The 12978-nt window shown below is 37.7% G+C and overlaps 1 protein-coding gene across 15 annotated transcripts in view; it reads right to left on the bottom strand.

Moving 5' to 3' along the window:
• Positions 1-12975, bottom strand: part of Patronin (patronin) — a 31400-nt gene extending 18425 nt beyond the window's left edge. For 4 of the 15 annotated variants that reach the window (XM_064134049.1, XM_064134054.1, XM_064134060.1 and 1 more), the window contains exons 1-2: positions 12583-12973; positions 10898-11318 (exon numbers count right to left, since the gene is read on the bottom strand). In XM_064134049.1, coding sequence (XP_063990119.1) covers positions 10898-11152 — 255 coding nt within the window. In that variant the 5' untranslated portion in view covers positions 11153-11318; positions 12583-12973. Of the gene's footprint in view, positions 1-7664; positions 8087-10897; positions 11401-12348; positions 12469-12582 lie in introns of those variants that run through there. The other 11 variants (XM_064134056.1, XM_064134058.1, XM_064134055.1 and 8 more) reach the window with 9 other exon arrangements.
• Positions 12976-12978: the final 3 nt, after the last annotated feature.

The following is a 12978-nucleotide window of genomic DNA, read 5'->3' as shown; positions in this document are numbered from 1 at the left end:
CTTCGGTTTTGTGGAACAATGATGAGTGGAATTGTGCGAAGAGAGAAATTCTTTAAGGCCGTTGAGGAATAAAATAAAAAATGCGGTTTTAACAGCGGTAAAACGTGAAATAGAAAGATTCAGTTTTCCAATATCTATAAAATGTTGAAATATCTCGTCATACAATTGACATACAACAAAATGTCATGAGAACTTATTTTTAGGAAATTTAATTCCCTACAAAAAAGTATTCGACTATTTTCCTCTGAAACCCTTCCTTAAGGCGATAATTATCCAATTACTAATGAATCGAATAGAGTAAAATTTTCTGATTGTCATAAGTGAAGTCGTTTCCACTTCAATTCTCAAAAAAAACCATATTCTTCTTCTTTCGTCACGTTAATTTTATCATCCACACTCGCGCACATATATTTGAATCGTCAGTTATTCTATAAAAAGACACTCAGTCATCCTCGGTAAGACCGGGAAGGGCGTTACGACAACGACACGGGGATTGCATTACAATAGTAACCACGACGCGATTCATTCGATGAACTAGTCCCGGTCATTTTGCCCATTGGGTCAATTGTTTCGCATCATCAACAACTGACTTACGTCATTCGGTTTCCATCAGTGTACGAAATACCTCAAGATTTCAAAGGGCTATTATTTTTACATTCAAAATTCCACTCGTTCTCCAACTGAGTACTAGCCCCTCGAAGGAGAATATTGGATTAAGACACCTGGATGATGTGCAATTTGGATAGAGTGCCCAAGGGGCCTTTGAAAAGTCTATGGGCCAAACTCCAATCGGCCTGACCCGCTTTCCAACTGACCCTGTAGGCTTTCAAAGCCAAATTCAATCATCTGTACTACAAAATCGTATGAATCCCTGAATTGTTTTCTTATTTCAATTTTGATAATTATCTCTAGATGGAAAATGCTATCGTATTAAAGTGAAAATATGTTTTACATGGGACATGAATTTCTAAAAATATGTTGGAATGAAATTTTAAAATATTTTCCTTCATTCCATGTAGCAATCTCACTCCACTCGTCTCATCGTCATTTTCCGGGCCAGGAAGTTTACGTTCACCTTTCTGAATCACTGAATTCTACCTAAGAATGATATTTTCGTGAGAAAACTTGCCTCCCTGTTGTTGATTAAATTTACTTCATTATCAAGATATGAGACGAATTTCAACCGCACTTCACCCAATATTTTTCGAAGGTCAGAAGAGCATTTTTAAATTTTTCCACTTTAAATTTTAAACTTTATTTTCTAAGAATGTGCAAAATTCTCCTCAAACAACACTCCTTCCTCTTTTCGCCCCAGATATTTATAAATAACTCTAAAACTCCGCTCATTTCCCTTCCCATTTTATTTGACTTTTTTCTTTCTAAAGAAAAATATTCTTCACCCCCTTTACCCCCAATCCTCTCGTTATCGTGATTCTATGTAGAGCAGGTGCTCTCTCTCTCTCTCTCTCTCTCTCTCTCTCCCTCTGGCCCCATAGCAATAGCCAAAGGACATTGAGGTGAGCGTGACCCATGAATGTGACTTCTCCTGGACTTTCTAGATAAATCACTTAATCCATTCCCCTCTCTCTTTCTCTCATAACCTGAGACAGTAGTAGGTTGGTAGGTTGTGCCAGCCGACTCCTATTTACGTTTAAATCACCGGTACACCACCATTTTTGGTAAACCGCACGTAATCGTCATTAACGTAATTATCACCCAAATTTGGTGGTATTTTATAGAACGAGAAATAGTTGGACTATACATTTCCATGCATAAATGCAAATGTCGGTTTCTTGTCATTGTATTTATAGGTTTTTTTGACATGGAATATGTCAGCATTGGATGTAGAACCGTCATCCGGTTGAGGAGCAGATGCCATCGTCACGAAACAACGAGTCGTTGGGAAAAACAAACGCTTGACAGTGTTAAAGTCAAAGGCTTGGGGAAGTTGAACACCATTGTTTCACTTCTTGGAGTTTATATTTTTACTGGCATAATTATTTTGTTTATACTTTAACACAGAGGTGGTGAAAGTATTTAAGGAAATCCAGGAAAAACTTTCTCAATTTTTTTTCCTCTCGAATAAACCAAAAATTCGCAAGTTTGTCTTCAATTTTTTTTGGAATATTGTGGAGTGAGATTGTCATCTCGTTTAATTTTTCATTTTTTTTATGAAGAGAAAATAAGGGAATGTTGGACCCATAAAACACATGAAACGAGTTCTCTCTCGGTGACACCGAGTGTTCACCATAAAAAGAGTTTCGAGAAAACGCAACGATGCAGAGTTTAAGGTCCATGTGATGTGCTGTATTACCTGCCAGAAACTATGGGAAAGTGATCGATGTCAACAGTGCTAATGATGAAATGAGAGAACATTAGTGAGCACCTGAGAATTTCCCCCCAGGGCACAATATCAAAACTCTGGTCTCACAAATATCTTCGAATAAAAATCACTGGGACATAAAATTTAACGCTGAGTCTAATGAAAAATTGAAAACCTCCTTTCCAAAGACATTCGAATTGCAAGATATGTGAAAATAATTTTCTTCCATTTTGCAAATCTCCCAAACATTCCAGATAACATAAATAACGAGACAAATTAATTCCTATTTCAATCCTCTCACAGACCCAAAGGCATTGACCCCAATATTTAAAGAACGTGACAGTAAAAAACGTCATTCATTTCTCATTCACTTTTATCTAATTCCTTGCATCCAAAACAAACTGAATAACAAGCAATAAATTAATGTTTTGACATTTCCCCAGTGATGTTGGAGTGGTAATTGTGGTGCATGAACAAGCGAGATTCCAGTGAGATACGATACAGTGAATATCACAGCCCACACAGGGTTAGGGATACCGAGGTTTATGATATGATACAGGCCCTTGGGGAGTTACTCAAGTTTTTGCTATACATGTTGAAGCTTCCTGTACCTCACTACCTGAGCGTAGGCTTGGGAAGGTGTGGGATGGTACCTCAGAATCGCCAACGCCATCATTATTTCTCACAGCAATGAAAAGACCATTTTTCACGCAATAATCAAAGAGAAGGACAATTTTTTTTCATTTCTGCAGTTGAATTGTCAAAAATGAACGAAGAAAAAAATCACCAAAGCCCTTCCCCCATCTCCTTCACATAATTCGTATCAGAAAAAATTTTTTTGTCAATGTGTCTTCACTTGTTGGCTTGAAATTTTTTAATGCTGCAAAGGGGCTCCATTGAAATTTTTCACCAACAATTTCTCTGACTTTCTACTCGAGATGATGATCTTCCACGATTTTTTGCACTTTTTTTTTCTTCATCTGAAGTGAAGTTCTCACTTCAATTAATTATGATATCGAGGTGTGAATTATTTTCCGGTACTACTAGACAAACTTCCGTTGTGAACGGTACATTTTGGGGTGCTCTATTCACTGCACTTGGTGAATTAATTCACAAGCCTTTCAATTAACTCCCACCCAAGGTGTATATCTTGATTCCATACAGCTAAAATTAACGTTGGGTTGCCAAAGACACGCAAACACGGCATGATATTGAATCCTGGATATTCTAGGAAGAACTTCCAGTTCACTACAGCTATTTTATTTTCTCATTCAACATTTTTTTGTCATTCAATCCATCCATAAACAAAACTAACAAGATGCAAAATATGGTTGAAGATACCAGGGTTATCTCAAGGGCAATGAAAACGATTCCACGTGTTACACCATCAAAACTCCCCCAACTGACCTCCACCAGTTCCCCCCAGGCGATTAAAAAATCTTTTTTACAATAAAAAAAAAACCCTACAATTTCCATTTTTCAAGGAATCCCTCAATGACGATAATCATAACCCATCACCAGAGACTAGTACCTCCTGCACCACTGCAATTATCCACCTGAGAGCATCTTCCAACATTCCTTTCCCTCGAACTGGTTGCAAGACTCGTCCACCATATCAAATAAATCGTACGAATATTCATAAAAATCCCAATAAACAATATTTCCCAAAAATAAATAATGAATAATCCCTAGAAAGTCTCACCAGAACTACTTTGGGTATCCAAATCATCTGTCCACCACTGCAATCCCCAACTCAATGATCAGATCAATCAGAAAAAATAATAAACAGCACATGATTCAGAACCGAATGTCAATAACAACTTTAAATCAATAATTAACGAATTTTCAATGGTTTTATGGCATTGCCATTAAAATTTATTGTTCTGAAACAACGAAAACCATCAAATGTACTCGAACATCACGAGCAGACTAGTTTTACACCGAAGAAGAAGAAGATGGCTCGTGCCTGAGGAACTCGCACTGTTTCGTATGTGGATCGTCATCGCACGCGCCGATGATTACGTTAACCGTTTAACGCGGGGTTGTTACTCTCGTGAATGCTCATGTTCACTGATAATTTTTCAATGTTTAAGAGTCGTCTTAATGTTATTGGGCAATTATGTCATTTTACATGAATGCTGACACGATGAAAAATGAGAGTTGAACATGAAAATTCCCCCAACATCAAGAAAAAAATCTATTCCAGCTAAAAATAGAATTCTTGACAGAAGAAAATATTTTTTGAAGGTATCATCTCTCCATGAAAGGTATCTCCAGCTAGTCCTGGTGCAATAGCAGACATTATAACTATGAGAACGACTGATTAATCCAAAATTTTAATGAAATAATGATATAATCAATTTAACACGTGCGAAGGACATGAAAAAATTGTTGCCAACCGGAAATTCTAACGAACTATGTAATAATCATCAAACCCTAGAAGAACCTGGCAACACGGAAAGAAATAGGTAAATACTATACCTCCAGGAGGTGAAAAAAGGACGAATGTTAGTTTTATCATAAAAATTAGCCCTCCAAGTGGAATTTTTCCAACAAAACTCGACCTAAAAAGTGGTTGATCGTCCTCGAGAGGACTAATTACTGTCCATAATTACTTTCCATGGACTGACTAACCGACCCAGTACTGATGAGCACTGGAGGTAGTGGCTACTTCATTCGTGATCTTGGCAAATGGTTTTAACGACCGACTGGCAATTCTGACAGTGAACACACCCGAATTAAATATCAACCTGGTGAAAGCGGATCATGCGGAAGGTGTGGGGATGATATTGACTCTGGGAATACCAGTGTAAGATAATACCGTAAATGGTTCTGTTGATCGCCCGAGGAAAAGTATTTTCGATCGTACCCATTGGCCGGAAAATTTCAATTAAGTATCGATATGGTTTACTAGACAAATAAATTCAACAATTGGAGGAGAAATAATGTTGGGAAATTGTACAACTGAAGACTCTTAAGATTGAAATTTTCTTGACTTAAAAACAAAACTGGGAATTTTTTAATTAATTTTTTAAGCAATATTTTAGAAGAAAGAAATGTCATGTCTGATAATTATACTCCTTCAACACTGTCACACGCCAGTAATTAATCCCCTGGTCACCATTAACATGATTGGTCTTGTCTCGTCACTTCGATCATTGCATACACCCTTGATTAATCGATACAGCCCCTTCTCCACAAAAATACCCAACACATACAACAAATATTGATAAAATCCGTAGGAAAATATTTCTCTGAACGTCATCTTCACTTGATTTATGAAGATAATTGACAACGTGTCATTAGAGTATCCTTTGCTAGAATTTCACTTTGAAAGTGACTCTCTGAAAGACAAGACAAGAGTCTAAGATCCCCACAAACCCGTGTCCACGTATATAAATAGTATCGATTGTCGATCATCGACTGAGTGAGTTAAAGTGGATCCAATCGCCTCCTCGCTCCTCACTCCAGGCATTTTTGCTTTATTTTTTGTAACAAAACCTTCCTTCCGGTTCTATGAGCCCCAGAATTCCGAACACTCACGGTATTCATCTCGATGTTTTTTTTCTTTTTCAAAGCCAAATAAAAAACATCTTGTGGTTTTTCTCCTCGCATTCACTTGGATTTAACCACTTACTGTTATCCTCATTCAGATACCGTTGAGATTCTTCGGTTTATAATGCACTTTGTTGTACTCCGATTATTGTTAATTAAGTCTCAGGGGCAGGAGGTAGATTAAATATATGGGTAATCGTCCGTGAGGTACGTAATTAAGTATAAAATTATTATTTTTATATAATTTAAAGTTGCGATAAATGAGGAAACGAGAGCCTCTTCATCTCCCTAATGCCATAATTGTTTAAAACGAAAAAAAAATCAAAGAAACGATTCTATTTCGAAAAAAATGTAAAATTAATCCTACGATAATTGAAATGGAAAAAAATATATCGATGAATAAATTGAATAAATAATTAAAATTCTATAAAAACCACCTGAGCCAAATTCCAACGACAATAAAAATGCCAAAATATCATTGAAAACCTCTCCAATTAATCCCGAATCATTTTCCCACACATCTCATCGAAAAAAAAACTTCACTGATGAGTTTCAATGCAGATAGAGATCACCAGTGATCCCACGGAAATGAGCACAAGGTGAAATGCAAAGTCACCGACGTTATTTTCAATGAATTTCATCACCACCGAGTGATTACTTGAAATTACCGAACAAAACCACAAAGGAATTAATGAAAAGTGGAGACCAGAAAAAGAAAAAAATATATTTAATATTAACATTGTGGAGGTCGCGTGATATTAGGAACTTCTCGTGGAAGACGTGAGCATACCGTGCACGCACGGAAGTGACTCAACCGGAGCACGAAATGCAGGGAGAATTGAATGAAAAATGTGAATGAGAAAATTTTTTTTAATGATTTTATAGTCTCTCAGGGAGATATTATCCTCAAGTATCGACACTAAGACGTATTAACCTGGTGAATTATCATGACGATTGGGAGTGTGAGTGGCTTTCTGGTGGAACGTAGGAGGTAACTTCATTCCTAACCCACACGATTTCGACAATTCTTTAATTAATTTTGTTGTCCGAAACCAAATATATCTTATTTTTTTTTCTACGCGAATGTTAATGTCATTTGTAAGTCCCCTGTGTTCTGGAAAAATTTATAATACACGAGACTGGCCCGTCTGGTAATTCAATGAGGCATTCGAATTCCCCGAAATGTTCTCATATTATTTCTGCTTTGATCCCCGTACCCTGTTCAATGCCCATGACCGCATCATATATCGTATGAGTGAGATCAGTGCCTTGACATTCCCATTCTTGGTCACACGTGAGCCACAGAACCGTCATATTCTCAGTTTAACAAAGATTATTGTTTCTCATATAATAAATACTTAACAAATGTGTGGGAGTATCGAAATAATTCATTCAAATAATTCGGAATAATTTTCGTATACTGTAAAGTCCCTTAAAAAACCAATAAACATAATCGCAAACAGAATCGTATCGATTATTAATAAATAATCGATGGAAGACGGTAGTTATGCTCTCGACCGCGTTACTAGGCGAACTAAAGTAGATCTTCACTTCCTGGTGAAGACCTCGAACTCACCACTCGTCATTTATTTACATAAAACAAATCCAGACAACATCACCCAAGTGCCAACACTTCGAAAAATTCCCTCACAATCATAAATTAGTTTCACGAGTGCAGAAATTAATCAGAAGGTCCTACCCTCGAGATTAATTAAAAATATAAAATTCCATGACTAATTACCCACGTGGATTGATAAACGGGATAATGATTGAAGGAATAACTCACGTAAATGGTAGACACGGAAGCATTTCTGAATATATCAACGACATCGTCAATGTCCCCGGGGCAGGACGGCTTTGGTGCCGTCCTCGGTGCGAGCATGACCTCGCTCGCCATTTTCAAATGCACCTCCACAAGATAATTAAATCCAATTATCGAGGTAATAGCAGTATCACTGCACTATCGCACATCAATTCATCGTCATTATCTGAATGAAACTGTCTTCCCTATTTCACACTGAAGATTGTAAAAACATCACTGATAACCCAACACTTGAGTCGTCGAGTAAGAAATGAAAAAAATTTTCAAATAAATAATTTCAAATATCACGAAATTGTTGGTGAAAATTATTGCGGCATTTGAGGTGTCTCGATGGCTAATGAACACGAGGGAACGAAGCGGAAGGTGAGGAAGAGCGGAACCGACTGGTAATACAGTGGCTGCATTGGCGTTTGGATAAACTCTCGACGATTGTGAACGAACGAGAGGATAAGGAGGTGTAAAAAAAAAAGGAGAGGGGCATATTGTATGAGGTGAGTGTGTGTTGTTGAGGATTGATTCACGACGGGAACGATAGAAGTGGATTGAGAATTTATGTGGGATTTATTACAGAATTGTTTGCATGTGAAATAAAAAAAATACAAATGAAAAATACAACATGTCATTTTAACTCGATGATTCCACCCGAATCCTGAGAGGGAGGGAAATAATAATAATATGATTTAATACCTTAAATAGTTCTAGAGATATTTTTAAAAATCTGATGCTGGGATATTCAGGATTTTTTTTTGTTTCTCTGAACTGTCCTAAATCGATTGTTTCATTGTCTATTGAGGAGTTGGAGAGAGGTAATATATCGAGGAAATTGGAGAGGATGTTTTGTTGATGTATCAATGCCAATGAGGTTGTGGGAATGCAGAAATACCACTGTATGCCCCGAGAAATCGAAAAAGGCCCATACACAACGCTCTTTAACCCATACCATCGATAGACGCCTCCACATGAGTGGCAATAAACCTGAATAAAGTGTAAAACTTTCGCTTCAACACCCACATCTAGACCCTGGCACTTTTTTTTTCATCATTCACTGAAGAATTTTGAAATCAGAGCCGAATTATGTTGGCTCAGTGAATTGATTTGAGATAATTTTTAAAATTCTCTGCACTTTTATCAGCACAAAACTTCTGACCAAATTTTTTGATTCTTTGGGCAGTTCATTAAACCGAAGAATTGTCTCAAGTACTCGGTGTTTGATTGGCCATCATGAGATGTAATGACAAGTGTCATTCACATCTCATTTCACCACAAACTCCACTTACATAATATTCAAGTGAAATTAGTGGAGACAGGTTCACTGTCCGACAGTAATAGTGACTCGTAAAATCAATAGGATTCATCTGAATAAAGGAGGTAAAACACTTCGAAATCAGTGGAGCAAAAAAATTTAACAGAATGTAACTGAAGAGAACGAAAAGAGCCGCTAGAACTAGTTCAGTTGAATTCATGTGATTACTTCCCTTCCCTGAATCCACAAAAAACATTTAATGAAACTCTAAAGAGAAATTGAAATGCTCTTTCCAATTTATATTTCTCACAAAAAAATCTTTTGATTTTTTCTATCATCATCTATCGAATTAATATTTAATTATTCAAATTGTCAAGAGATATTGCTTTCCAGGAAATTGAATTCAGTATAAAAACCTCCCTAGACACTATCTCTGAATCATCTAGATCCTGAAAATAATTGGGAAGGGAACAAAGTTCACGAAACCCATTACAATTTTAGGGTGAACTCTTGAGGCCTGATCAATGCTTCTATTCACTCGCATTGTCCTCCGAACCTATCGATTATTGAAACTCTCCTTCTGCCTTTCATCCCGGATAATACCGTTATAAAATTCACCAAGGTGGACCAAGGATATCCCCCAAATCCCAGAAAATAATCTCACAAAGAGAAAAAAAAAATTCCCTTCACACTTCAGATATCTCCTTAATTATTACAAAACAAGTTTATTGTTTGTTAGGTCAGCAATGAATCACGAGTCGCAAAAAGTTAATTAGAGTGAGCTACTGTGCTGCACCTCGTTGTTATATATCCATTAAAATTGTAACTGGAACAATTAAAACAAGAAGAAAGAGTGTTATTGATTTCTAAAATTACATAAATCTCCTGACCCGATCGATCTAAATAAAAACCGAACAAATGTTCGCAGAATATTTCCAAAACAATCTCAATCAAATAAAAAACTTTCACGTTCCAACCACAGTTTGTTGAATTTCTGCAATTTAGCTAATTCCCTCAATTCCCCAAATTAAAGTCAACAAACTGTTCCATCAACGTCGATAATGCATCCTGGAATGATTAAGGGCCTGGAGCCTTGCCAACCCCCCTCCCTCTATCTCCCTCATCACCGAGAATAGTTCGTCTGACAGTCAATAAGTCAGAATTTTTTTTCTCGAATTTATGAAACAATTTCGACCAATAAAATTCATCAGACGTATGCAAAACGTCTTAATGATCATGAACAAACTATTGTACACACCCATATTGTCGAAGATGCAACTATTCTGATACTAAATAAATAACCTTGCCCACAGGAAGTACATCACCATATACGTGTTACATGCGGAGGACTATTACCTCAGGAAATAAAGACGATAGGAGGTGGGATCGATGTCGATGGGATTCTACGCACGATTTCTTCAGGGGAAATGACCTGATAAGTTTTTTTTTTCAAGACGGTGGAACGTTTTGGGGGGGGACTTAATGACCTTTTATGAGGTCAAGATTGAATTCACAATGAAGGAGTGATAAAAAAATAGTTTGTCAAGTTAATAAAATTATTTGGGATTCAGAATTTATTTTTCAATTTTCCAAAACAGTGAGAAGACACCATCAGAAAAGGTTGGGAACCCTCTGTCAACTGGAAATTGTTTTTGGAAGTCATTCAATTCAATTAAGCAAATAAAAAATTTCGATAATTGCAGGCAGACAATATTTTTAGGTCCATTCGAAAGATATTATCTGATTGACGAGGTAATAGGATTAACGAAAATATCCTCAGAGGGACAAGTGTTCAGAAGGTCATAGAATGAATCTAGAGTTCTAGAAAAATTTTTCCAAATCAGAAAAAAATACTATCAATATCTTAACCGACATCCAAAGACCTGATTTTTCAATCATCAAAGCAATTCACCCTCGAATCCATTAAATAAATAAATGAATGGTAAAAACTCACTTGTCGTGTGTCATTGGTTTCCCCAAAGTACTCAGAATCCTGCTGCTGTTCACCAGTGATCTTTCGTCTATCATCTCCCATGTTACGGTCCATCGAATCGAAAACATGGACAGCCGTATCGGCCTCAGCCACGCAATTAACGTTCTGCCAGTGGTTACTGTTGAAGGATGATCGGCCGGCTTCTTCACCCGGCTCCAGTGTCTTCGTCGACGACCTTGGTTTCGCGACGAAGAGACGCGATATAGCACTCCACATTCAACGAACAAATCACTTATTTCAATACTGTTCTCCTTTTATCACTTTATGGTCCTTGATCCCGTCATTTCATGTTCAACGATGACGTTTTATACTTTATGGTATCAGGCCTCGAGGTCAATGGGACCGGTTTATGCAAAGTTAATTCATCATACGACGCATTTTACTGAAATATCAACTGGGGTGAATTTTACCATCATTTTTACCCCTTGCACCGGAAGAAGTAACCTAAAGGTCTAGTAACCACCCTGTGTTGAGACAATTTGGGGAAAATATATGGAATTATGGAATATATAGATTTGGGGGAATATTTTTCTATAAAAATGCGCAATGCAGAGATATTCACAGGACAACATGGGAAATATTCCATGTCATCCTCTTTAATCCCTCTGTTGAAGAAATTATTCACGATTTATCAAAGGTCAACGGGTTTGAGTCCTTGCCGATGGTTAAACATAATTTCCCAAATGTCTGTGCTATTTTCTTCTCCACTATTTCACCGAGAAAGACAGTCCGGAAGAAGTGACTCACGAAAACTAAAATTGAACGCTCTAAATAACCCGAATAACATATATCATTTTTCAGACTGGAATCGACAACAAAAGATCAAATGAAAAACCTAAACATTGGGTACTGTCTGGTGTACCTAACCTTGGACATCCCTCAACGTTGATAAACATGCCCACTTTATTGAAGGCATAACAAAATGGCCTTTCCAGGAATTCCTACCGATGCGTTGGGAAACCCGAGCACCAAAAATAGTAATAGTCTCAAGAGAATTACTTTAACCAAAAATCCTGTGTCCAGAAATCTCCAGAATATAAATCAGTCATCAAAAGAGTCATCAAAAATGGCCAGTGAGGGATTGCTATGACTCCAGAGGTGCACAAAATACTCTCAAATCGTGAACAATAGATTATTATCCAAACGTAGTGTTTGTTCGTACAATTGTTGGCCCCTGACCCCACGATAATGTCGAAATCAACATTTCCAAAATCAACTACTTCACTAGTTTCAACATGTCACCCTCAAAACCGTCGAATCCAACCTCAAAAACCCTTCCCACCCCCACGACCCCCAGTCCGAACCCTGGAGAAGTCAGGAATGGCCCTAAACCCTCGAAACCCTATCCTGCTGAGGAAAATCCCTCAAATCTCTAACAAATCCCAAAACAATGAAATGCAATGTATGTGTACCTCTATCGATTTTGCGCCCAAACGGAAAGTGGCACGATTCCACGATGATTCCGCGATGCTGGGAACGAAAATCAAGGTGGGTCCCCTCCCCCCCGGCAACGGTCGAGAAAAATAGCTGATCACCTCCTAGAGGTCGGCCTGAGCCCTTACAAAAGTCGCAGAAATCCGGAAACACCGAAAATCCAATGGGAGAGAGGGTTTATTGACGTTGGAGACAATCGTAAATGGGCGTACCTGTTCTGCCCAGCGATTTTTGGGCCACGAATCCTTATACAAATTGGCCACGAATCCTCATAAAAAATCCTAATAAATACACTGTCAACCACAGAACTACTAAAAACTGTTGGCCAATCACTCTGAATCACTGGTAATCACTTGGAAAATATTTTACAACGTCGTTTGACTTAGTAATCCACTGAATTATCCCGAGTTTCGGGAGACACTTCACTGTTTTCACCAACACTTGGCGCAGAAACAAGGGATCACCGGGTTTTTTGTGGGATAAATCGTTTATGAATCTGATCAGGAGGATTTTGGACTGTGTTTAACCGCTTACTCGGGGCTCTGACGTTTTTTTAGATTGTAGGGACGGGATACACCGAGGCGAGGTACTCCATGATCACGGCACGT

The sequence above is a fragment of the Diachasmimorpha longicaudata genome, chromosome 14, assembly GCF_034640455.1.
Source record: "Diachasmimorpha longicaudata isolate KC_UGA_2023 chromosome 14, iyDiaLong2, whole genome shotgun sequence".
Classification (NCBI taxonomy): Eukaryota; Metazoa; Arthropoda; class Insecta; order Hymenoptera; family Braconidae; genus Diachasmimorpha; species Diachasmimorpha longicaudata.
The sequence above is the reverse complement of the archived record's forward strand: the minus strand, read 5'-3'. Positions and strand labels throughout refer to the sequence as shown.